Here is a 27,542-nt window from a genome sequence, read left to right as displayed (position 1 = left end):
ACACAAGCTTCTTCAGGTCTGGGAAAGACCCTGAGCATCACAGCAAAATAGAAGGGGGAACCAGATGGCTTAATTTAAGTAGGTAACACGTATTGTAAGGCAGCAGTTCTCAACCAGGGGGCCCCGGCACCATTGCAGGTCTAACGCCCGGAGCCACACTGCCACCATGGGGCTGAAGCCCCAACCTCCCCCTGCCCATGCCCCCGGAGCCCCAGTGCCCCTGTGGGCAGAAGCCCATAGGCTCCCCCACCTCCCGGAGCCCCAAGCTCTGCTGCAGCTGAAGCTTTGAGCCCCCCCACCCGGCTGGCTGAAGTCTGGAGCCACGAGCCGTCCCCACCCCCCTGGCTGAAGCCCTGAGTCCCGCAGCGCTAAAGCCCTGAACACGCTCCCCCCCACTGGCCCTGGAGTTTTTAGAGTATGTTGGGGGGAACCTCAGAAAGAAAAAGGTTGAGAACCCCTGTTGTAAGGGACTATTCAAGGTAGAGCGGCCCAGTAACACTTCTGCAGTCATAGGACAAAAGGGGGCAGAGTTAGAGGGTTACAGATTGTTGTACTAAACCGTACCTCCAGTCAGTCACTCAGGCCTGGTCTACACGACAGAGTCAGGCTGACGTAAGGCAGCTTACATCGACCTAACTCTGTAAACGTCTACACTAAAAAGTAGTTCCCACCCGTGCAAGTCGCCCACTACGCTGACTTAATAACGCCACATCCGCGAGAGGTGCAGCGCTTATGTCGATGTAGTTAGGTTGATGCAGTGTCAGTGTAGACACTGCGTTACTTTCCTGGACTGTTGCTGCCTTTCAGAAGCCGTCCCACACTGCCCCATGCTGGCAGTTAAATCAGTGCGAGTGGTCCTGGTGGGGACGCATACGCTTGACACAAGGAGCATAGTGTGTGCGTGTAAAGCCAGTTCAACTACTGAGGTGGCTGTAAGTGTTGACGTAATGTAGGTCGACTTAATTTTGTAGTGTAGACTTGCCCCCACTAGCCTCCTCTTTTTGTCCAATGATTGCAGAGGTGTTAGTGGGCTGCATTGTCTTGAATGGTCCCTTAGAATGTGTGTTAACTACTTATGCTAAACAATCTTTCACCTTGCATTTAGCTGACACTCCCCAGACCTGAAGAAGCACTCCGTGTGGCTTGAAAGCTCATCGCTCTCATCAACAGAAGCTGATCCAATAAAAGATATGATCTTACCCACTTGCTTTCTCTAATATCCTGGGACTGATACAGCCACAGCTATGCTGCATGTAGCTGGGGTGTCATTTCTGGAAGAACTGCCTTCTCCAGGTTAGGGGAGTGGCTATCTGTTCCAAGCTGTGCTAAAGAGTTGCTGTGTGATCTCGAGACAAACTTGTCTGTAAAATAGGTTTAACAAACACTTGCCTGTGTTGCACGCTAAACTAATGTTTGTAATGTGCTTTGAGATCCAGGGATGAAAGATGCTGTACTCATCAAGAATATTACTCGTAGAAATGACTTCGCAACTCCACCGCTCTGATATTTTGGGCCGTGTGTTGCCCTTGGTCTGCCTGGGGAACTTCTGCTGGCAGGAACGGGATTTTGTTGGGCAGATCTAGGACACACGTGTTCCTTTGAATGTACTGGCTGAAAATGGGTATTGATCACGTGGTGTAGCTGTATTTTAGACACGAGGAAAAGAATAATAACTGTTAGGAAAATAGTGCCACGCTAGCAGCGCAAGAGATGGAAGATCTCTGTGTAGCCATAGGACGGGCAGTGCCTGCATACGGGGAACGTGTGCACCCGCCTTGCTGCACCACTGACGTGCCTCAGTCCTGTTCTAGAAGAACCATTTGTAGGGTGCAGAGAGGAGTTCGGTCCCTGTGCTCGCTCCCTCTTGGGCACTCTGCTTAGACTGCCTACGAGTGGGATGGGGAGAGTTGAGATGTGGGCTCTTGCCCATTAGGAAGAGGGCTGGAATCACCAAACCCATTCACTCAGGCCAGCAAATGGCCATCAGACCGTAACAGCTTCTGGGCACAGCTGTCTCAGACTAAATTCGAGTCAGTGACCTCGCAGGGGAAAGCCCTGTAACCTGTTACCATCCAGTCTCCTGTGTCTTTGAGGGCTATTTTGATAACCATTGTGCTGAACTTAGAAAAACATACAGGTCTAAACATTGCCTCCGTGGCTATCAGCTTTCTGCAGTATCGTTATCCAGTAACCACTAAGCCTCGTGGGCCCAATTCTTCACTCACAGGATCAAAGCAACTCCCAGAGGTTTCTGTGGAAGTTGCTGATCCCCTGCCATCCTCCTTTCCTTTTCCAGTACTGGCTGTAAAATGTCTCTCCAGCTGGTGGGAGGCAGGGAAATGCCTGCCTCTGTGAATGAAGGCCTGAGCCTTGAGAGAGAGGGCAGGAGGTCTGAACTCTTCCCTCTTGTGCTTTTTTGTCCGATGTGACAGGAAATTGATGACTGCCTCGTCCAAGCGAAAGATCGGAGCTACGACGCCCTCGTGCACTTTGGGAAGCGGGGACTGAACGTCGCAGCAACGGCGGCCGTGATGGCGGCTTCCAAGGTAACAGCCAAGAGAGCGCAGGGCATGGCGGTGACATTAGCATCTGAATCTGGTCTGGGTCTATCGCCAATGGTAACAACAAGATAGGGGAGGGTCCAAACTTCTTTCAGTGGTTATGACCCTGCCTCCCAGCCTCCTGTTTATCAGCCCTCACGGGTGCGTGTTGGGATTAATGCATTATGCAAGACCATGACGCTGTGGGAGTGAATGAAGGGGGTAAACACAAGGGGCAAGGCTTTGCCTTCGGATCTGTATGAGGGCCTCTGCTCAGCTGGAAGCGTGGAGCAGCACACACCATCCTTATGATGGCAGCGCAAGCACCGCCAAATGCCGGTTATCGCATCGGCACGCATTTCCACAACGCGTAATTAGATTTCCAGGAGTGATACTGATTAATCACACCCAGGAACAGTTAATACACCAGGCTGGAAAATTGCTTAATGGCTCCTTTGAGAAAAATTAAGCTCAGCTGTCCAGCTATTTCCTGCCCCCCTTTCACAGGAGAAAGCACCGAATAGGACTGAGCAGGGAGCCCTCCCCCTGCAGCGGGCCTATTGCTGTTCTTTCATTGGATTGTTAAGAAGTCTGGATAACATTATGACCTCTCATTTGGATGCTAATATAAGACCAATGACATCTGAGGCTTCTGAACATTAAATGATCACCTGCAGGGATCAGGAAGGATCTTTTCTTTCATACTATGTACAGCACCATACAATTGGCTAGGGTCATTATTAGGATCCTGTGCTCTATTCCTGGGTGAGACATAATACAAGAAAATAGCCATGATCTGTTTTCTCCAAAGGCACAGCAGAATTTGTAGCAGAAAATGGATGCTGTTATGGTTAAGGCATGGGATTGGGAGCCAGAAGACCTGCATTCTGATCTCTGTCCCAGGCTTCTTGTATGACCTTGGGCACACCATTTAATCGCTTCGTGCCTCAGTTTCCTTATCTGTAAAATGGGAATAATACTTCCCTGTTGTCATGGGAGACTGTGAGGCTGAATACCTGAATGCTAGTAAAGCCCTTAGAGGTCCTTAGATGGAAAATGCTCTAGATATGCAAAGCAGACACCCACATTGTTCTGTATTGTATCTATACTGTTACACACTCGCCTGGGGCCACAGCAATATTGAGATCTGTTTTAAATGTGCAAAAGTCAAGAATTCTTATTTTGCTCCCAGCTCGCAGTGTTCTGTCTAGACGTAGAGATGACATGGTGCTATATGTGTGATGGTCCCTACAAGGCCTCCACACAACAGTGAGACATTTGGCTGACACCTCGGTTATGCCAAGACCTTTTATACCACTGTAGCAGCATACAAGGGCCTTAAAATGGGCAGACAGAGTTCCCTGAGAATATCACTTTCTCTGCACTGTCTTTGCTCCCAGCACATGGTGTAGATGCACTGATGTCCCTGGTGCATTGCACTATGGCTGTCTCTGCTCTCCAGGGCTGGCAGAAGCACATGGAAAACAAAGTATAAGTTAGAGCAGTCCTGAGTCTGCTCTGATTTACACTTGGGGCTGGGCAGGGCCCTATCCAGCCCCAGAATATGGCCTTTGTGCCGCCTCCTTTCTCCTCCTCAGAGATTTCTTGTGAAAAAGAATCTGTCTCAAAATGCTTGTTTTCCACTTTGAGGATATGTACACATCTCCAGTGATAGCAAGAAGCCAGGCGGGAGGGAGGCTGGGGACCACTGTAGGGAAGGTTTGTAATGAAAGAGGGAAACAGTACTCTTACAGCGAGAGTTCTGTGGCACCTTAAAGACTAACAAATGTATTTGGGCATGAGCTTTTGTGGGCAGAAACCCACTTCATCGAATGCATGAAGTGGAAACGTCAGTTTGGTAGGTATATACACACATGCAAGGATGGGTGAGTTACATCAAGTGAGGAGGGCGAGTATTAACGAGGTTAATACAATCAGGGTGGATGAGGCCATTCACAACAGTTGAATAGAAGGTGTGAATGTCAAAAGAGGGAACATTATTTTTGTAGTGGGCTAGCCACTCCCAGTCTCTATGCAGACATCCTCTGATAGTGTCAAGTTTGAATACGAGTTCCAGCTCTGCAGTTTTGGTTTTGATGTTTTTTGTTGAAGTATGGCAACTTTCAAGTCTGTTACTGAGTGTCCAGGGAGATTGAAGTGCTCTCCTACTGGTTTTTGAATGTTACCATTCCTGATGTCTGATCTGTGTCCATTCATTCTTTTGCGTAGAGTAGTCTTAGGGAGGATAGTTTTCCTTGATCTAATGGAGATCCTTGTTTGGTGTTAGATACAAGTATCTCTTTCTGGAACACCTTACCTTAGGTACTTACATTGCCCCCATCGCTGTAGTGTCTGAGCGCCTCACAGTCTTCAATGTATTTATCCTCACAACACACTTATGAGGTAGGGAAGTGCTACTGTCCCCATTTCAGATGGGGAACAGAGGTGTGGAGAGGTTAAATAAGTTGACCAGGGTCACAAAGAGAGCCTATAGCAGAGCATGTCCCAAGTCCTAGGCTAGGACCCTAACCACTGAACCATCCTCCCTGTCTGTGACATTGTTGGAAGGCCGTTAGATCTGGTCCGGTCGCTGCAGCCCTTCCTTGGGTCCTCGCTCCAGGGGAGGCCACAGCGCCTTCCTAAAGGGGGAACAGTTCGCTCTCTTGTGGGTCTTGGCCTGGCCCTCAGGCAGGGCAGGCGAGCAAGCAGTCTATCGCCCCGGCCCTCAGGCAGGACGGGCAGGCAGTGGTCCCGTCCTTTGGTGCAGTAGCGAGAATGAGGCTCTCCCCAGGGGTGGCTAGGGAAGGGGGGAGAGGGGGACGCAGGCCCACCCGTCTCCACTGCGTCCCAGCCCAGGGCCCTAGTAGTGGCAAAGGCGTTGCCACTGAGTCGGCGGGGCTCCTGCCCCAACACACCGATTGGGTTGCCCCAGACTCAGCCACTGTCTATGGCTGTCCCTGGGCTACTTTTTCCCCATATCCCCGTGTACCTGACTCCTCAGGGTCACTGGGGCACTCCGTCCAGGGTAGGCCCATCAGTCCCTCCTCATCCACCGGCGGCAATGTGGGGAGCTCCTCGGCGAGGGGAAGCTCCTCTAGGTCACAGGGCTCAGGGGAGAGCACAGCCTCAGGCAGCTTGTCCAAGTCCTGCCCCGTCTCTGGGGGCTCGGCGGCCGGCAGCTCCTCCAGGTCCCATCCGGCCTCAGGGGGTATCGTCCATCCAGGTTGCTCAGGGGGCTCAGCCCAGTCCCGGGGTTCAGGGGACGTTGTCCATTCCCACGGTTCAGGTATCTCAGCCCAGTCTCTCTGGCCGGGTTGCCTGGTCCAGCTACGAGAAGGCCCTACCCAGTCCCCAAGCCCGGTTGGTCCGGGGATGGTTGGAATCTCAGCTCTGGCCTAGGCCTCAGCCAGCAGGGCAGCACATCTGCCTCCAGCAACAGTCTTCCCCAGACTGAGCTCTGGGCCTGTCTCTTATACTGCCCCTTTCTTGAGAGGCTCCGCCCCGCTGCGACTGATTGGGCAGCTCATGCGGTCCTATCCCTGCCCAGCCCTTGAGTTGCCGGGCAGACTGGCCTGCCGGCCCTATCACAGCCCGGCTATTTGGGTGCCGGACAGACTTGTCCGTCGGGTCTCCTCCTGTCCAGCCTGGTTGCTGTGGCCCTTCCTCGGGTCCTCGCTCCGGGGGAGGACACAGGGCCTTCCTACAGACATACTTAAGGCCTAATCCTAGGCACAACACTTTAAATTAGGTTAGTACCTATAACAGGTAGGAAGTTTTACCTAGATGCTTGTTTTTTTTTCGTGGAGGGAGAGCGGTTTAATGCCTAGATCAGGGGATTAGTATTGGATCGCTTTGAGGCTTTTGTAACAAGACAATGACTCCGTTCTATTTCTGGCTCTGGAAGGGAGTTTTGTCTAATGGTTAGACTAGGGGACAGAGTTGGGATTCCTGGGTACTGCTGCCAGTTCAGTGTATGGCTTTTGACAAGCCACTCACTTCTCTGTGCCTCAGTTTATTCACCCACAAAGTAGGTATAATACTTCTCTGCATTCCTAGGTGTTGAGTTTTAATTACTTAATTATGGTCTGGAGAGAACTTCAAGGCGGCAGACAGTGGATAAGACCAAACTACAGCGGCCGTTCAGGGGAAATGTTTCTCAGCACCCTTGCGTACCCATTGTTAGGAAGTGCCCTACCCCCTAATTCTGTAGTCAGCTCTGGGGTTCTCACGGGCCTTGTCTCCCATATCCTTTGGAAGGGGCTAGCTAACATGTATTGACAGTCTGGTGTCGTGTGCCTTTAACATGTGTTAAAACTGCTTGAGTTAAAGCTGAAGGCTGAAGGAAGGTCCCCAAATCCATATTTTGAAGCCAACGTAAGTGGCCTGATTTTCAGAAAGACTTCCTCTGGAAAACGAGGCCTTACCACATAGAGAAAGCAAGGTCCATCCAGCTTCCCCCTTCAGCTGGAATAACAGGACAGAAAGAGAGGCTAAGATATCAGGAGCCCGATCCACACCTGCTATCAAATCAGCGTAGCTCCTGCTGTTGTAGGCATGAGGCTCTCGCCCAAAGTTTATTGGGTGCAGGCCCAGTTAAAATGAGAAGTGGACCCAGATCGAAGTACTCTTGGGCTTTGAGACATGCCCCCTCCTTTTCTTTCTGATGGCCTAACAGTGTCGCCTCACGGACCAAGATGCCACAAGCACAGGCTAAATGTGCACGCCTCCTCCTTAGCTCAGATCCCCTGCTGGCCTGACTGATAAACGAGCCAAAGGTTTGATTAGCTGGGCACAATTTAAAAAACCAAACAAAACAATTGTGCTGCTAGGCAAAAATATAGGTCATTGCTAGACAGGTGAGGGGCTCTAGGTATCCCAAGTCCCTTGTGCCAGTCTCCCCGACTTGCCCATGCTCTCTCTCTCTCTCTCAAGATGAGTATTACATTTCTGAGGCTCTCTGAGTGGAGACAAAGTCAGACATCTGGTGCTGGGTTTTCAGCACAGAGTGCCTGTCCCACCGTCCTGCATCCCCTCTGGAGCACCACAGTCCTTCCCTCAGCACATGGTGACGTCAGCAGGGTAGGAACTAAGTGGTAGGATCCGGTAACAAGGTAAATCCTGATGAACAGCCCCCTTAACTTCCATTAGTTCAGCCCATTGCCCTCCAGCCCACTAACAAGACATGTGCCAATCACCAACTCAGACACTTGCTCATATGTTGTATTTCTTTCCCTGCCCTTCTCTCTCTTAGTCCCAGCCTGGAAGAGCTTACAGGCTATCTTCCAAATGTTTCCACAGCACAGTTTGACACAATAGGCCCTTTAGGTCCACTGGTATATTGGTGATGATGATAGTGAATGGGGAATGAGAAGCTGAAACCTCCTTGCAACAGCCACCGTGTTTTAGATGGGGGGGAAATGAAGCAGAGAGAGAAGGAATGCATGACTGGCAATGATGAAAAGCCCATTTGTGCCTAATAGGTCTGAGAGATTGTCCAAGAGTCTGTCATGCGTGTGAAAATATGACCTGAAACGCTGCCAGAGTTAGCGGTAATTCTGTCTGTCTGCTAGAAGTGCCAATCACACAAATTAAGGCATTAGAATTGCAGCACACACACATCCCCCTAGATCTCAAAAGCCTTTAGGGCCTGATCCAAAGCCCACTGGGTGTGAGTGGAATGACTCCTGTTGACTCCACTGGACTTTGGATCAGACCCTCAGAAAAGATCCATGCACTAGCATGCCTGTTTGGGCCAGTTCTTCCGCCCTCGGCAAACGCCGTCCCTCTCCTGTCAGGTCCCAGCAGGCTTCCCAAGACGAACACCAAATCCCCAAGGGAGAATAGTGCCTTGGCACAGTTTGCCAATGGAGAGCTGCAGAACTCTCTCTGTCTAATTGCATGAGGAGCGGAGTGATGTGGGGAGGGGAAACTCTACATGGGGCGGTGGGGATTTCCTTCCTTTGAGGTGAGGAATGGAGCCCTCTTTGACAATTAAAGCCCCCTGTTTATGGTAGATTTGCCCCTTTGTTTGCCTCAGCACAAGGTATCTTTTGAAAACTCTATCCACATCGCTTAGCACATCCATCAAGGTGAGGGCCATATCGTGTCCCTAGTCTTTGTAGTCATGATGTGCAATTTGCACAATGCAAAACCAATGAGTGATTTTGGGTGTCCTTAGACGGGCCTAGTTTCCAGGAGGTGCGGAGCACCTGCCTTCCGAAATCAGGCTACCTTTAAGAGTGTCAAGTTGGGCACCCCAAATCAGTGGTTACTTGAAAATCTGGGCCTCATTGTATTGTGCTAGTCAAGAGGAGACACAGCTTTCTTGGAGCATATTGTGATGTGCTGGGTATTATAGCGTTTCTCAGATTACGGTGCTCCTCTGCCATGGTGCTGCTGTATCTCTCAAAAAGCCACGCTCACCGCTGCTTAGGGTTTCGGGAGGCCTTTTTCACCAACTGCACTGTACAACAGCGGTTCTCAACCTTTTTTTACAGAGTACCACTCGGGTCAGGTACAGTCAGGTCAAGTACCGCTTCACCTGACTGTGCCTGGCTCGAGTAAGACTCGGTAAAATGGCAGGGTTGCGTGAAGGGATCGATGCCCTCCGCCGAAGCGCTGCCGCCGTTTCACAGTTTTTGGTGGCAGAGAGGCTGGCACTTTCGGCGGCTGGGGGGGAATGGGCGGCGGCGGCGAGGTTTCTCTTCGGCGGCAAATAGCGGGGGATCGGCGGAAAATGGGTTTCGCGGCGGGGGGGGGTACTTCGGCGGCAGAGAGCTTTTTCAACAGCAGCAGCAGGTGGGGAGGATTCGGCGGCAGCAAGGTTTCTCGGCGGCGGAAAGGGGGGGGAATCGGCAGCAGCGGGCTTTCTCGGCAGCTGAAAGGGAGGGGAATCGGCGGCGGCGGGCTTTCTCGCCGGTGGCAAGGGGGGGGAATTGGCGGCGGCAGGGTTTATCGGCGGCGGTGAAGGGGGGGATTCGGCGGCAGAATCGGCGGCGAGGTTTGCCTCGCGTACCACCGAGCCATCTTCCGCGTACCACTGGTGGTACGCGTACCACCGGTTGAGAACCCCTGCTGTACAAACCAAACAAATACTCAAGCTCTTCTCTGCACCACACCCAGGGTGGCTGCTTAATTTCCCCCCTTCTGTTGGGTGTTTCTTTGACCTAAATCCAGCCCCAATCAAACATGAAGATGACATATAGCAAACGCACAGGAGGGTCAAGCTGCAGACGTGGAGAGATTAGATTAGGAGGGGCTGCAGGCATTTATGTAAAGTCCCCAGGAGAGGAAATGAACTGCACAAACAAAACAGCTGAATGGAGTGAACATTCACCATCACGTTTACGGTCAGCGAATTTTCCTTTGTTTCTTCATTACTGTCCTTGTATTATTTTTTCCACACTCAGTAGCAGTTGCAGGGAAGATGTGGAATCAAGATGGAATGGCGCATCGATCCATAACTGGATTTTTAACTGTCTCGTGTGTGTGTGCATATTGCTGTATGATGGATAGTATATGGAGGCCATAAGTCTTAATACTATCCCAACCCTTTTAGCTCACGGGGAAGAGGCCTCTATTTTAGAGCATAAGGTCCTACGTTCTATTCCAATAGCTTGTGCTTGCATCCAGCTAGGATAGCTTTCTGTGTGCAACCATCAGCTCTTTACAGGGTCTGTAGTGCATGCAGCCCCTTTTCTCGTGCTGCCTCCCAATTGCCAGAAGATCTAAGATAGCTGCCAATATACCAGCTCATGGCAAATGAACCGCGCCTAACACTATTTCTAAACTGGCGGTAAATGCAGCAGCATTTAGCTCCTGTTGACACCAATGGGAATTAATTCCTCATGTGGATTACAAATCTGACAGGAGCCTGGAAGCTCATATGGTGAGATGTGATTAGCAATGAAGAGAGAAGTGGTAATACTTGGTGCTTTTGATCCAAGCACTTTACAAACAGTCTGGCTGTTCCTAGGTCCTTATCAATGGCTGTTAAAATGGTGATCTTAAAAGGGCCTGGACCATGGAGTGGTGGGTGAAGCTTCCCTGTGGGGAGGCTAGCTCCCGTCCCATCCCGCCTCTTCCGCCTATGGCCCTGCCCACGGTCCACCCCAGGCTCTGCCCCCTCCCCTGCTCAGCCAACTCATCACCGTGTCCCTGCCCCCTTCCTCTCTTCCACACCCCCCACTGCTTGGTCTCCCTGCCACCACATCCCTCCTCCCTTAGCCCTCCCTCCCCCACTGTTGCTCACAGCCTGGGGGAAGGGAAGGTGTGGAAAAGAGGAAGGGGACCGAGTGGGGAGTGGTGGGGAGGGCTGTGGTGGTGAGCGGGGGGGCGGGACCTGGAGTGGAGCAGGGGTGGGGCCTGGGGTGGAGTAGGGGTGGGGCCACAGGTGGAAGAGGTGGGATGGGGAGCTAGTCTCCTTGAAGGGAAGTTCACTCACTGCCCATGGTCGTAAACCTCACCCATGCCTTCTAGGGAGGGCGGGGGCCATTGACTGTTCTGCCATGGGGCCCGGAATTGCTGATGGCAGGCTTGGATACTGGGCTAGATGGACCACTGGTCTGACCCAATGGGGCAGTTCTTATGTTCTGAACATGAGCACATACAACACCTGTGAGTTAGGTGTTATTTCCCCCATCTCTCAGATGGCGAAACTGAGGCAGGGAGAAGTTGAATGACTCATCATAGGCCACAGATTGACTTCCCTGCCCATCCTCCCTGTCGCCATTCAGGTCAACTGCAGCTGTATGGCCCCTCTGGGGTCCCTTGAGGGCACGCCCTCTAGGTTCCTGACTACTCAATCACCACCTTTCTTGGGCGGAGATCCACATCTCTCTCCGTCTTGAGCAGGATTTTTTCCAGGCTCCCTAAACAGGCCAGCACTTGCCTTTTGCTTTTGCTTCAGAGGTTATGAACTGTGTAATTGCTAGCAGTTACAAGTTACCACACAGCTCTTTATAAGCAACCATATTTATTCTTTTGGTGAAAGCATTACAGAGAAAGTATTACAACAATGAAAGAACTTATTTACAAGCTAATAACCTTACCAGAGATCACCCCCTGACTCCAACAAAGGCTCTGGCAGGAAGTGAGTCCTTCAAACCTCACAAAGAGGTTCTTCTGTTGTTACAAGTTCATAACAGCCTTGGCTCAGAACCAGAACAACAATGAATAGTTTAGTCTTTCTTTTATGCAGCCTGAGCCTTTGATCTTGTCCTAATGAACTGGTGATCAGTGGACAATGATCCCCTCTTCAGGGCGTAGCTTCCAAAGTCTGGGTTTTTGCCTACCTGGGGTGGATTTCCCAGGAAATCCATGTCACACATATTGTCCCAAAAGACCAAGTATGGTCCAGGCCTACAATAATACATAACCTTTGCATTTAATGCAATGGACTCCAAAGACGCGTAATTTTAATTCACTAAAGTTTTTCAAGGATATTGTAGGAAATTGCCATATCTGTCACACTAACCTTCTCCCATCTTCCATCATAAGGCACAGAGATGTGCATGCATCCCTAGCACATCACTGCTACCCTCAAAACCTGACCTGGCCTGATTACGTTTGCCCCAAATGAACATTGTTCTTAAAGTTTAAGTGTGCACTGCCACAACAGCCTCCTTTTTCCCTTGCTAGGTCTCTTAGCTCCTTCATTTATTCTGTATTTGGACCAGCAAGAAGGGCAGGTACCTGCTGAATGTTTATACTAACTCCCAGACTAACAAATGATTCCCAACAAGTCTAGTGGGTTGAAGAACGTAATCATCAAAATTGAACCAGCCCACTCTGGGAGTAGAAAACATTACCCATATTGCTCTCAAAGGAGATTGGCATGGAGACACCCGATGCCCGTTCAGCTTGCACTGTGTGGATTTTGTGTTCTCCACCCTAACATCCTTTCCAGTCTCATCAGCAAAATATCTTAAAAGTCCTTTGCTGGTAATCAGATCCAGTCCAACAGCCAGTTAGGGGGGTTGATACGTGAAAAACAAACTAACTCTTGTTGTTGGCACTATATTGGCTGAGTTACTGTGTTTGCTTTTCATAGCAGAATCCCCTATACAGCTAAAAGGGCAAATTCTGCGCTCACTTACACCAGTTGTGCAATGACATTGAAATCTATTAGGTTGCACTGGTGTAAATGAGGGCAGAATTTGGCTCAAGACTATAGATATAGATATCTTCTGCAAATGTTCATAAACCGCCTTCTCACTTACAGTACTATAAAAGCCCACAAAAAACTTGACAATGGTTAGGCGGCTGGTGTGCTGAGACCACAGCCTGTCATGATGACCAGTAGTGTCTCATTGTTCCCTTGTACTCCCTTGTCAGTCTATCTGGATTCTTCTGCTGTCTCTTGTCTGATGCGTAGATTGCGAGCTCTGTGGGACAGGATAGAGCGCCTAGCGCAATGGGGTCCTGGCCCATGACTGGGGATCGGAGATGCTATTGAAATACAAAGAATGATATATAGTAATTTGCTACTGGGCATAGTCCTATCAACGCCAGTCAGAGCACTGTTCAGTAGCAAGCACTGTTCCTCATAGTACAGTGTCTGTAGAACTGAACCCATAGTGTGGGGGCAGATTTGTCTGGTACTATACATGGGACTGCTGAACCAAAGTTATGGGGAAAGATGCATTCGTTTTATTCAACGTAATGCCAGATACGTGGTGGGGAATGGCTTGGTGTTACAGTGGCCTGTCAAGAAACCACTGATGCTAGGAGACAGTGATTACAGATTGGCCACGTGAGATCACTGGATGGGTTAAAAATTTCCTTTTCCTTTTTGCTTTCTGGGTGGAATCTTTGGTGCTCAGTCCTACTCCCATTGAAGTCAAAGGCCAATCAAAGTAAATTCCTACTGAATTCCAGGGGTTAAATCCTTTCTCAGCCTTTGTCTCAACAGCACCATTCCTGTGTTATCTTTATTCTCATCCGAAGCAAAGCTAACATTCTGGGAATCTCTAAGCACTTTCCTTATAAGCCTTGATTTTCAGCGGCTGTCTCAGGGCTCCCTGGAAAGGAGGAGGAATGATCTTGTGGTGCAACAGATTTCTTGTTTTATCTTGAGTGAATCACTTGGTGCCTCAGTTTCCCCATCCGTAAAATGGCATTAATAATATCTTTCTAGCTTATAGGGGTGTTGTGAAGGATAAATGTTTACAAAATGGTTTGGAGATGTTCAAGCCAAAGGAGCGATAAAATCTAAATGCTATTTATTTATTTGTAATTAAATTGCAATGAAACAGACTTGGCTAAACAAGTTATTGGCTCATATCTAATTTATTTTTTAACAAAAAATTGTTTTAAACACTGATGCTGTTTTAAATTTACTTGTGCATGTGAATCAACTTTTCTCCTATGAAGAGTCTCATTGGCTTCAAATGCAGGGTGTTTTTTCCCCCAGGTCTCTAAATTCATCTCCCTTTAGAAAAGTTATTTTTTTAAAAAAAGTTACAGATTTAAAATGAATTGCCATCATAAAGATATTTCAGAAGAAGATATTCAGAACTCATGTAACAACACATAAACTGACTTCTTGTTTTGGATAACATCAAGATTTCTTATCCTTCACAGTAAATATTGGCTTCAACTTTACCTTGGTCAATATTTGCCTCTCGGGGCTGTGAATTTTGATGTTCAGTTCTGCAGATGTTAATGGTTGCAAAATGTAGAGAAATTTAGCATGTGATGTATCTAATAACTAACTTTTAAAGCTAAATATCTCTGTGGTCTTCTGTACTATTCTTTTGTTTTCAAAACTAAAGAGAATTTATTATATGTAGGGATTTAGATTTATTATATGTAGGGATCCTGTAATCACATATGTATATGATGCATTGAGTCCCTGGGACTACTCATCTGTGTAAAGTTAAGCACATGCATAAAGGTTTTTAGGATCAAGGCCTAAGGCAGAAAAGAACAAAAACTTCTTGACTCATCACAGGACTGATTTGAGCTAGTCATGAGTCAAGATGTTTTTTCTAATGTATGTAACAATAAATCTTGTTGTATAATAAAGCTAGTTACTACAACAATTTTTTTTGCTGTTTAATAAATATTGTTACTATATGTCAAGTCTTGTTACTGGATAATAAATGTTATTTCTGCATTACAGACACTGCAAATTTAACCAGAGCTGTGCAAAACTGCATATTGGCTTTGCAAAAGTATGAATGTGAAACCAGATGTTCATGTGGATTCATGAAAATTCACACATTTGACTAGTAATGACATTTCTCCGTCTGTGGAAGAAAATACGTTTCACTTTGAAATTGTCCAAATTCTGCAAATAGTCAGAGTCATGCCATTTTGTTAGCTGGACTCAGAAAGAAATGTTGCCAGGAAACAGCAAAGATTGGTGATGAAATGGTGAAATTTTACCCCACTGAAAAGGCAAGATTTTCCTACAAAGAGTGAAGGTGAAAATGTGGGGAAAAATAAGATGGAAATCAATGAGCCAAATCCTCAATTTGTGTAAATTGTGTAGCTCAGCTGAAGTCGATGGAGCTATCACAATTCATAGGATCTCGCCCAATATTCTGGGGGTTACTTTTTCAAGAAACAGCAGGAATATAAGATCTTGTCATTGTGTTTGCAGTGAACGTCCTTCCATGTGGGTAGGCAATCAATCTTGGTAGAAAGTTAATGAATAGTAATGCTTGTTCTTTATTCCTTACCCTAGTGAAAAGGAAAATAAAGAAACAGACGTGCTTTACTTTATCAAAAAGAAAGTCAAGCACATTCAATTGTTTGCTGTGTTGTAGCTGTGTTGGTCCCCGGGCATGAGAGAGACAAAGTGGGTAAAGTAATATATTTTATTGGACCACCTTCTATTAGTAAAAAAGACAAGCTTTCAGGCCCCTGAAGAAAAGCTCTGTGCAGTTCAAAAGCTTGTCTCTTTCACTGATAGAAGTTGGTCCAATAAAAGCTATTACTTCACCCACCTTGTCTCAAGCACATTCAGCACAGATTTCATTGCTGTGCGCATTTTAAGTTGCGGTCATAAGCATTATAGACAACTATAATGGAAACACATTATATTCATATGTAATTTCTTTGTTTGGAAGTTCTCTGTGGGGCCAATGATTATGTGGCACTACTATGGCATAGGCTGCACTGAAAATAAAGCAACTCGTCTCCTTAATTCTTAGCTAAATGAAGCTATCACTTGGTTGCAATAGTAAAGGTAACTTCTGAGAGTGACTCAGAGAGAGGAAGGAAAATGGGAGAAAGGACTCAGGCATCCAGGCAAGGGGAAGATAGGAGGGTGAAGTGTGAAAGATCGGATTTTAAAATTACTTCTGCTCAAGGGCACTGTTGTCAAGATTAAAAATGAGTAGTGGGAAACATCTCGATCCAAAGTATTGTTTCCATGCTCAAGAAACACAGCATACACCACCCATCTAAAATGCCTTTTTGTTTCAGAACAAGGTCGAAAAGAAAGAACAAAAGTAAAGTCTCCATAGAAGAGCACAGTGTAGTCTGCAGTAGAAAGGTGTTGCTGATACAACTATACCAATTTATAGTGGCATAAAGAGATTTTTTTGCCTGTGTAGTTAAACCACCTCCTCGAATGAGTTAAGCTATAAAGACAAAAGGACTGTCTTGCCAGTATAGCTGTATCTACATGTAGGGTTTTGTTGGCAAAGCTACATCAGTCTGGAATGTGGGTTTTTTTTTTCACAACCCTGACCACATTTTTTTAAAATCTTTTCTGACATAATATAGACCTGGCCTACGTGTCCCCTCTCTAAAAGGCTGCAACAAGGCTGAGAACAAAGTGGCTCTGAACACTGCAGCCAGAGAGAATTTGTAAAAACGTAAAAGGTGCAGTAGATTGTGTCACGCGGGCTGGATTGGGGGTGGGGGAAGCATTTATTATGTTGTTTAACATCAATATGTCAAAATCATAGTAATTCATGTGAGATATGCCATGTCAGGTACTGTTAGAAAGGCTATAATGTGCTAAGTAAGATGATGATGTTTATGTTCGTGTGTTATATATGAGATGGAAGTTATGGATATGGTTGATATATCTGTATTTCAAACTGTGCTGTGTCTGGGTGACACCCCAAACAGGATGGCTACAGCACTAGTCTGCTTAATGGCCCATTAAGAAATTCACAGGTACAAGGGGCCCAGGGGGAGAAGCCAGGGATATATTCCTGATGAGTCACCAGGACTTGCTCATGTGACTCTGGACTCCATTTTATTCCTGTAACATTCCACAAGCAGCATGGCCTAGGCCAAAGGACATAAAAGGCAGCTGCATGACATCCATTTTGTCTTTAGTCTGTCTTTGTCTTCAGTCTTCACCTACCTCTGGATCAACTCGTCTACAACTGAACTGAAGCTGTGAAACAAAGGACTGAGACCTATCCAGGTACTGGATGTACACCAGAGGGACTATACAAGCCTGCAAACTCCACAACTCTACTAGAAACCTGATATATATATGAGCTTTCAAATCATTTGTATGTATCTGATTGCTTTAATCCTTTAACATTTCTCTTATAGTTTGTTTCTTTCTTTTCTAATAAACCTTTAGTTTTAGTTACTAAAGGATTAGCTGGCAGCGTGGTATTTTGGGTAAGATCCAAACTTATATTGATCTGGTACTGTGGCTGACCGTTTGGGGTCAGGAGAAACCTTTTTGGTAAAGAGCATAGAGTTTTAAACGACTGGTCTCTTTACTGGACCTAGTGGCTTATTGGGAGCCAGAGACTGAAATGCAGTAAAGGGGGCTGTGTATATTTTTATTTTGGCTTCTTGATAACCAGTGTAGGGAATCAAAAGCGCTGTTTGTGGCTGGTTGGGAAGTCTGACTTCAGTGTTGCCCACCAGCGCTGGGAGAATCTGCTCTCCTTTTACAGCCTGCCCTGACCTTGGCATTTTCAGGTGGCTGCCCTAGGCACGGACGGGTCACAGGCTGCAAAGAAAAAAATAGGTTGTTACCGTCATCACAAAGACACATTGTAAAGGGGCTGTTTTATTTCAGGCAGGTGACTCCCCTTCTTCGGCTGCTGGTACCACAAGTTGGTACTATAGAAGCGGAGCATGATATTTTCTTTTTGTTAATGTAGCGTGTTGTTTTTCAAGCTGTGTTCCTTAGAGCACTCCTGATGGTTCCCACAATGAAACACTGTGAGAACCAAGAGGAAAGGGAACCAAGGATTGAGAGGGGAGGTGAGTCCCTGAGGGATTTTTTTGTTAAAAAGTGGGTTGCAGGCCGGAAAGTTTAGAAATCACCGACCTAGAAATTATGTGGGGGACAATGACACTAGTTCTGATGTGACACAATGTTTGGTCCAACTTAAATCTTAGATAGAATCCTTTCAGGGAATTTCTGAGAGTACCAAACACTTTTCGGGATAGTAGGTTCAGTTTTCCAATCATCTCTGTGTGAAGCAGAGGAGAGAGGCCAGCAAACTGGTATCTGTGGTTTCCTACTCTAGATGGTTTGCGTATCTCAATACCTTTCCATCTTATTGATACCAACATATTAGGTGAGCCAGGTTGACTTCAGTGACTTTGTGTTCAGTTGTATCAGTAGGAGGTAGAGTTGCCCACTGTTATTTTCTGATCATAAAGGGTGGTTGACTTAATTTCCTTATTTAAAACAAACTTTTTTTTTTTAACTACAGTATTCTACAGAAGTGTAAGCACCTAATCACTGTAGCAAAACAATTGTAACCAGCAGGGTTTGGGTGATTACTGTAGAATACCATAGGTGTGTGTGTGTGTAAAGGTAGGGTGTATGTGTGTGTAATACAATCAACTGTTGTATTTAATCTAGAAATGTGATATAGGTCATTAAAAAAGTGGGATTCCAGTGCAGAAGACTGGAATTAGCTTCATACATCTACTGATGTCTTCTACAGTGGTGTTTTGGGCCCTTAATGCACTACTTTTATAAAAGGAAAGCTGAAGTGAAAGTGGCATTTGAATCTCTACAATATTCCTTATCTGACCATTTGCACCTTAATTTTCTAAGGCATATCTTTATATTAAAAGGACACTATCAAATTAAATATTGTTTGCCTCATTGTGACCTCACCTCAGTGTATACCAGTGTCATTCCCCGAGTTACTCCTAATTTACATGGCTGTGAGAGTAGAATCAGGCTCCCTGTATTTTTCAAAGAAATTTTTCTACACTATGCTATAAATATCATTTTAGCGTATGACAACTGAAAGAATCTTTATAATCTACATTTATTTTTTACCATTTATGCAGTTTGGTTACTTTTTGGACATCACTCATTTTAACTAGTGAATTGTGGATTTCTTGTGCTAGAAGTAAATTGCAGTGTTTGGTTTCCAAACAATGCCAGGGGATGCTGATTTTTAGCTTCTTAGATGGGATTTTTTTTTAACCGGAGAGCATTTCTTTAAGTTCCAACCATTCACATAGAAAAACTATGTTCCTGTCTTTCAGGAATATGATTCCTGTTGCTTGATTTAAAGGAAACCTACAAAGGGAAAGAAATGAATCTGTGACCTCCATTGATGCTTTATGCTGTTTGGAGAAGCATGGGAATGTTTCTTTGTTTTTAAAAAAGATTTTGCTGTGACATTAGAAATTCAGATCTTGTCTGCCTTGGAGATGCCATGAGTGATTGGAGAACTAGTAGGCTGCTATCATGCCGAAACCATGGAAGTGATTAACTTAGAATGACAGTGATTTTGATATAGTTGGCTTAAATCCATTTATTTGATTTTTCTGTTTGTCAGACAGCTGTTCAGCTCAAACACTTGCTCCTTTCATTAAGGGCTGAGGCAGCTCCCGTTACACATCCAAGAAGTTCTCTAGCAAAAGTCTGAAAGACCAGACTTTAACTAACTTATAGCACTAAAGGAAAAAGCAAACAGAACAAATTGTTTTACAAACCCATTTTATCCCCTTCTGAAGGGGGGCATGATGAATTCCCTCCTTTCCTCTTGAAGGACTGCAGTAACATAGCCTATATCTATACTACCGCACTTACAGTGGCGCAGCTGCATTGCTGTAACACTTGTGGTGGAGACTCTCTAAGCAGCTGGGAGAGAGCTCTCCCATCAGCTTAGTAACTCCTGCTTCCTTGAGAGGCAGTAGCTATATCAGTGGGAGAAGCTCTCCTGCCAACATAGTGCTGACTACACAGGCACTTTAGGTTGGTATAATTTACGTTGCTCAGGGGTGTGGATTATTCACGCCCCTGAGCGATGTAAATTCTACCGAAGTGACCTGGAGTGTAGACAAGGTCTTAGAAGGAGGCGGGCTTAAGATATAATGCTATGGACTCTGACTTGTGTGTGTACTCTTTGTTTATTTAACCAGGGGCAAGGAGCTCTGTCTGAAAGACTGAGGAGCTTTAGCATGCAGGATCTCTCAACCATTCGAGGAGACAGCAGCAGCACGGTACCTCCTCCAGTCACTGTACGAACAAGCAGTAAACAGAGCAAGCCCAAAACATCCAGAAGTGCGTCAGAAAGCACTGGCAGCTCAGGTAAGTCGCCGCATTTTCCTCAGTCTTGTGTTACCTGAAGTTTTTTTTTCTCCACTCACGAAGCATCAAAACAGAGCAACAGAGGAATTCAGGAAGCATTGGTACAAAGACATGGAGATACACAGAAACTTGGTGTCAGGGCAATTAAAGGAGGGCACAACATTGTTGTGTGATGGCCCCCATCTTGGATGACATCAAGAATGGAACCTTAGACTTCCAGAGAGGACAGCATGAGTGTCTACGGCTTAAACTAACAACTCAGACCAGGGCCTGCAACAGACTCATACTCTGCAGAGCAGCAAAGAGCAGGATGTATGGTATACATGGACAGTGACTTACAAATGCACATTGACACATTCTTGCAGCAGGATTATTTAATCTGTCAGGAAAAACACGCAGCGCTGACAGTTCTGATGTACCAGTAGAGTCCAGTGACCGCTGAATGTGGGTGGGTGAAATTGACACTCGGAGCCCATTTATCACATGGAGGAAGGAGCGTAGGATAAAATCTTCAAAAACGCTTAAGTCATTTAAGCCCAAATTCCATTTTCAGAAGTGCTTTTAGGAGCCTAAATCTCACTGAAAGTCAATGGGGCTTAGGCTCCTAAATTTATTTTGAAAATGGGACTTGTGCTTCTGTGTCACCTAATTTTTTAAAATTGTACCCATGGTGTATATCTAATTTGAATTAGGTACACCAGGGCCTTCCCTGCCTGTCCTGTTGAATCGCAACTGAAATGTACAGTAGATATTACAACATTCAACAGTCCTATTTTAAGATACTGCACTATAGACAAGGACCACTCATAAATAAAACTTGTATCAATGTACTTGTCGTCAGAGATGCCAAGATTTGAAAGCTATTTCTGAGGGAGGTCCTATAAGTGTGGGTGTGGGGAAAGGGAGAGGAGTAGAAGCAAGTGCCTCTGAAATGCATTTGATTAGATTCAACTTCTGCAAAGACAAACTGGAAAAGTAGTACAAATTTTGCTTTGTCAGAAAAGTGTGGGGGTGAGAAGAGGGAGAGATTTCATTATAAAGATTTTTACAAGTTCAGGTGTGAAAACCTTTGTGGGCCCACAGGCAATCCAGAATATGTGGTTTGAGTCATCTTTGCAGATTAGCTAATCTGAAATTAATCTGGGGGTTACAGTGAACAAGAAGCTGGATATGAGTCGGCAGTGTGCCCTTGTTGTCTAGAAGGCTAATGGCATATTGGGCTGCATTAGTAGGAGCATTGCCAGCAGATTGAGGGAAGTGATTATTCCCCTCTGTTCAGCACTGGTGAGGCCACATTTTGGAGTACTGTGTCCAGTTTTGGGCCCCCCACTACAGAAAGGATCTGGACAAATTGAAGAGAGTCCAGTGGAGGGCAACAAAAATGATTAGGGCGCTGGGATACATGACGTGTGAGGGGAGGCTGAGAGAACTAGGTTTATTTAGTCTGCAGAAAAGGGGGGGGGGGGGGGATTTGATAGCAGCCTTCAGCTACCTGAAAGGGGGTTCCAGGGAGGATGGAGCTAGGCTGTTCTCAATGGTGGCAGATGACAGAACAAGCAGCAATGGTCTCAAGTTGCAATGGGGGAGGTCTAGGTTTTATATTAGAAAAAAACATTTTCACTAGGAGGGTGGTGAAGCACTGGAATGGGTTACCTAGGGAGGAGGTGGAATCTCCAGCCTTAGAGGTTTTTACGGTGTGGCTTGACAAAGCTCAGGCTGGGATGATTTAGTTGGGGTTGGTCCTGCTTTGAGAAACGTGACAGTCTAGCTCCTAGGTTGGGGAGTAACCGTATTCCAGAGTGGAAATCCCATTGAAGTCATTATACGGGCCTGCTTATGTGAGTACATTTATTCCTGGCCGTATCCTTTGTCAGCCCCTTCCTCTGGTAAAAAGAGGCATGTCGGGGCTGGGCTGGGAACATGGCAGAGCTCACGGCGGTCCTCTTTTTGGCAGAAGAGAACTGGCAGCAGCAGTGTAAGTTAGAGCAGGATCCTTTCTGCTCTAACTTATGCTGGGGCCAACTGGCCCTGAACTAGAGAGAGAGGCAGCCAGCCCTTGGGGCCACCACTCCCCCTACAGAGGAGAGAGTCAGGGCCAGATGGGGGTTTTCAGATTTGCAGAGCATAAGTGCACGACACATTGGTCATTCGGGTGTTCCTAATTGTTCCTAAACATTCAGATGCATCTACTAACCAGAACCATTCTGGGAGTGAATATATGATGGGGGACAAAAGATGTCTGTTACATGAACCAGAATAGGTATTGGGAAAATAAACCCCCTTGAAAAGATTATCTGTAAGCGAGATCAGAATCTGACCTTCTGTCCTTCACTCGTCCTGTTTCTTTTTTGCACAGCAGAGTTTTAGGGTGGAGCTTTAAGGTAGCTTCTGATCTAAGCTATCTATCCCATAGGGTTTCATCCTGCCACCTGTCACCGTAGTACCTGACTGCCATCTGTGCAAAATCAAGAGCAAAGTCCCTAGCAACTTCATGGAGTCTCTGGCACCTCTCTTTTACACTGGTTTTACACTGCCATTGACTTGAGTGCAGTGACTCCTGATTTGCACTGGTGTGAGATGAGAATTGGGCCCTCAGGAATCAGATGGCTTAGTGGATCAAAACTTGCTCTCCGAAAGCCATTTCTTACTAGTGCGGATGTGTCTCTTCTCCGTGTATAGGGATCAATGGGGGGCGTACTTTGGAAGGACCAGACTGGGAGCAATTTCTCAATAGAACTCCCTGGGCCAACGTCATCCCCAGTGTAACGCCACAAAAGTATGGCCTGTTGTGTCCTTGCGAGATGGCGATCTTGACACTCTGTCCAGGTCTGATTTGTAGAGAGGGTGATGACCACTCTGATGTAATGCTCTGGGTGAATGGCTTGCGACATAACTTCTCTCTAGATCTATTGAATTAAATAGATCCGTATGAATGCAAACCCTACATTATGGAACTGTGCGGCTATTCTCATATAACCTCCACATGCTGTGGTGAGCGTGGCTTATTCAGTCTTACAGAGACTGTTAAATGCTTGTCAGAGGGCAGTGTTGTCTATTGGTCTGAGCACAGGGCTGGGAGCCAGGCATTTCTGCACCTAACCCTGGCTCTGCCACTCACTAGCTGCGTGGCCTTCGGTAAGGCACTTAACATCTCTGTGTCTGCCCCACCCCCCATTGTTAAATGGCGATGGTAACACTTACCACCTCACACAGGGGCCATAAAGACTGATTCGTAATTGTACCGAGCTTGGGAAGAAATGTCAAGGGCTTTCTAAGTGTTACTGTTGATGCAGCACTGTTGGTTCTTAACATTCAGCTCCTCTTTCAGTGTGCTCATGTTGTTCGGTGTGCCGACTCCTCAGAGGTGAGTGCTGGGTCCCACGCATCCCCTGAGCACGGCCGTGTTCGCCTGCGATGTCTTGCTGTTCTTATTCTTACTCACTGGCTTTCCTAACAAAGAGGACAGATGAATAAGGCTGCGGCAACAATGAACGAGTTTGTAACTGTGAAAACTGAGATGCAGGGCTGTGCTATGTGTGTTTCGTTGCTTACTATGCATTGCAGTGGGCTGTTCTTTTCACCTGACTGACCTGCATTACGGAAGCTGTGGAGTGCTTTGACTTAGGTCCTGTGGAAACTGGGCAGTGTTGTGCCCCCATTGCTACACCAGTGCAAATCCCCGGCGTGAATACATTGTGCCAACGTAAGACAAGGCTTGCTCTGCAGTGACTAAGTAAGAGTAAATTACCAGAGTAAGTCACACCACTCCAAGCCTCATGTTGCCCTGGTGCCGTGTGTCTATGCTAGGGGTTTGCATGGATGTAACTACATAGATGTATTTACACCAGTGCAAATTTCTTTAACGTAGGCCTGGTTGACCTTGCTACATCACTGAGGGCTGTGAAAAATTTCACACCTGTGCGACGTACTTAAGCTGACCTAAGCTCTGGTGTGGACACTGCTAGAATTCTTCCATCGACCTAGCTACCACCTCTCAGGGCATGTCTGCACTACAAACTTTTGCTGACGCAAGTTATGTCAGCATAAAGCTGCCACAATGACTATGTTCCTTGTGTGTGTGAACGCTTTGCGCCTTGTGTCGACGCTGCGTCTACTCACTAGGAGTGCTTCTGTCGGTGCACAGCGTGCTGCACCATGGGGAGGTATCCCAGTGTGCAACTTGCCACCATCCAGCGCATTGACTTTTGGGAAGTTTTGGCAAAGCATGCAGGGGCAGAAATGAGTTGCATAGGCACGACTGGGACTGCGGGATCAAGTTCCCCTCATGCAGCTTTCTCCTCCCCTCCTCCCCCCCCCACTGTAGTACCATCTTTATCCCATAATTTTTGCACCTATTTTGAAAATCCCATGAACCTATGTGGGACTTGTTGCTGTCCGCCATCTCTGACAGAAGCATGGAGCCTGCGCAGCGCTGCACTATTGTCATTAACATTGCAAGCACAGGATGCACGATCCTCCGGCATTTGCACAGCCACAAGAAGAGCTATGGGGAGCATGACAATTTCATGGAGGTCAGATCGCTGTGGGCCATGGCGAGAACCAATTCAGGGATGGTGGTGGAGCAACTGGAGCAGCTGGAAACAGTGGAGTGCCACCTCTGGGCTTCAGAAATGAGCACTGGCTGGTGGAGTCACATTGTAACGCAGGCTTGGGATGACGAGCAGCAGTGGCAGGACTTTCAGATGTGCAAGGCCACATCCCTGGATCTATGTGCCCTGCTCACCTTAGTCCTCCCACACAGGGACGCCAAAACAGGAGTGTCACTGACAGTGGAGAAACGAGTGGCGATCACACTGTGGAAATTTGCAACGCTGGATTGCTAACAGTGGAAAATCATTTTGGAGTTGGAAAATGCACTGTGGGGGCCAGCGTCATGCGAATGTGCAGGGCCATTAATCGTCTCCTGCTACACAGGGCTGTGATTCTAGGCAATGTGCAGGATATAAGGGATGGATGTGCAGCGATGGGGTTCCCGAACTGCAGTGGAGCAATAGACGGCATGCACATCTCTGTTTTGGCACCAGGCCACCTTGCCACGGAGTATGTCAACAGAAAGGGCTACTTTCTGTGATCATGCAAGATTGGATCTCAGTGGAAAAAAACCCCATCCCAATGGTTATAGCTGACTGCTGGGTTTTGCATAATATCTATGAAGCAAAGAGGGAAAAGTTGCTGCTGGGGTGGAGGGCAGGGGTGAGGCCTGCTGAGCTGGAACAGCCAGACACAAGGGCTATCTGAAGAGATCAACGCCGAACTCTGTGGCTCTTGGAGGCTTTGGAAGAGCACTTTAACAGTGAACCACAGTACTGCATTGTGGTGTACTGTGCTGTACCTGGCCCTGGGTGTGGGGGGCCTGCTAGGCCTTGTGTGGATATAACAATGACAATGCACCTATTCATTTTGTGGTACTCGCTGTACATTTATGATGATCACACGGCGTTTGTCACTGCTCCTATGAGTTGTGTCACAGTATGCCATCACAAGTGAGCGAGTGTTTTCGATGTCACTAGCCATTCTGCAGCATATCCTGGGAACTAATAAAAGGAATAAAAAATAAAATCCGTGCGGTGTTGTTTACTGATAGCACCTTAGGCAATTAGAAGTGAAAGGGGTTTCAAATGTGTTCTTCACCCTGTGTATTTACTGTGTGTTTTATGCACTTCTGTCACCATGGAAATGCAACAGCGCAAAGGTCAAAGGGTTGCAGTGGTCCTACCCACTATGGCAGCGGTTCCCAAACATTTTCCCTGCATGACCCCATTTTCGGAGGTGGTGTTTCCCACTGCCCCAGACAGTATGGAAGTTGCCCTTTAAAAATGGTGTCCTCCCTGCCGTGTGACCTCACGCACGGTACATGCAAGGTCACGCCACAAGGAGGAGGCCGTTTTGTAAAATGGCGTCCTCTGCACACTCGAGATTGCCGGGCCCCGTCTGCTGATGAAGCGACCCCACTTGGGATCGCGACCCACTGTTTGGGAACTGCTGCACTATGCCCATCTCTTTCCACAGGGCCTATTCTCCACACCCACAGAGTCTAAGGGACTGATCCTTCATTGCCGCCTTCTTGTGTAGTCATTTGCCTCTGTGCAACGTTAATGTTCAGTGATCTGGTGATTCTGACCTGGTAGCTTTTTACACACGCTTGGCAGAGGTGGACAGGACTCCCCATTATCCTGCAGGGTTGGCAATCCGGCCCAGATAATGGATCAGTCACTTTCCCTTTTTTTTCTAGTCAGTTTCATTTTCCGGTTCTCAGGCACTAGCGCAGTTTTGTGAAGGGCACTGCAAGACCATATGAAGACTGTTTAAAGCGATTATATTAGATTTTATAAGCTTCCCTAATGGCTTTCCTGTATGAGTTCATCTGAGAGCGTAGTGATTGGTTTCACTAACATAGTTGCTATTGGGGCATTTAATGGGCTGGAAGAGGTACACCATGTGTTGGGATAGGCATGTGTCAAACCCAGGGATCTTATGTATCTGTTGTGGGGGTTGTTGATCATTGTAGTGGTGGAGATACGCCTGCAGGTTTTTCATCTGTTGTTCTGGCAGGATCTGGTGCTGCTTTGAGCTGGTGTGTCCTGATCTGTGGGGAGCTTGCTTCTGAAGACGAGCTTGGAGAGGTTGGGGGATTGTTTGAGGCCAGAAGAGGGGTTCAGCACAGGATTTTTTCAGAATTGGGTCTCCATCAAGTAAGGGTTGTAGTTGCTTGATGATACCCCGTAGGGGTTCCAGTATGGGGTGGCAGGTGACAACTAGGGGTGTGTAGTCAGAGGGGGTTTTATTTCTGTATTGAAGGAGGTTCTCTTGGGATCCGTGGGTCCTACACAGCTTATCATAACATATGATGTACCTCATCCAGTTCACTAAGTGCCCCAATAGCAATTACGTGGGTGAAACCAGACAATCACTATGCTTTCAAATGAACTCACACTGGAAAATGATAAAAGACACCAAAACCACATTGCCTGCGGGTGAGCACTTTTCACAAAGCCATCAGTCTGCGTCTGACCTATCAGTCTTCATCCTCAAAGGAAACTGGCACAGTTTGTAAAAGATCAGCCTGGGAACTTAGAATTTCACTTTGCTAGATACCAAAAATCACGGACTGAGTAGAGACACTGGATTTATGGCATATTATAACAATCTGTAACCCACTAACAAACCCCGCACCCCGCTACCTTCCCGCCCAGTTCCCCCCATGCCTGGAGTATTAACTAGCCACTTTACCGTGCATGGTCCCTTGAACTATGTGTTAACTACTTATGCTAAACAATCTGTTCCACCTTGTATTTAGCTGTGGCATGATGAGTACTTGTCCAAGACCTGAAGAAGAGCTCTATGTAGGCTTGTCTCTCTCACCAGCAGAAGTTGGTCCAATAGAAGATATTAACTCACCCACCTTGTCTCTCTAATATCCTGGGATGGACACGACTATGACAACACTGCATACAACAACAGAAGTTATTTATCCTTATTTATCA

The 27,542-nt window shown here is 46.8% G+C and overlaps 1 protein-coding gene across 3 annotated transcripts in view; it reads left to right on the top strand.

The window, feature by feature from the left end:
- The window catches only part of REEP1 (receptor accessory protein 1), an 83,089-nt gene that overhangs the window by 35,979 nt on the left and 19,568 nt on the right, over nt 1-27,542 (top strand). For 2 of the 3 annotated variants that reach the window (XR_010923541.1, XM_067567616.1), the window contains exons 5-6: nt 2,433-2,546; nt 19,869-20,037. Coding sequence is in view for 2 of the 3 variants with exons in the window: in XM_067567616.1 (XP_067423717.1) it covers nt 2,433-2,546; nt 19,869-20,037 (283 nt within the window). In the remaining variant the exon portion in view is untranslated. Of the gene's footprint in view, nt 1-2,432; nt 2,547-19,868; nt 20,038-23,365; nt 23,402-27,542 lie in introns of all 3 variants that reach the window. The other variant, XM_067567617.1, reaches the window with a different exon arrangement.

This window comes from Emydura macquarii, unplaced genomic scaffold (assembly GCF_026122565.2).
Source record: "Emydura macquarii macquarii isolate MOO-44397 ecotype Brisbane River unplaced genomic scaffold, CSIRO-AGI_Emac_v2 contig_2795, whole genome shotgun sequence".
In the NCBI taxonomy this organism is placed as follows: domain Eukaryota; kingdom Metazoa; phylum Chordata; order Testudines; family Chelidae; genus Emydura; species Emydura macquarii.
Note: the sequence above shows the minus strand (reverse complement) of the source record. Positions and strands in the feature narration are given on the sequence as shown.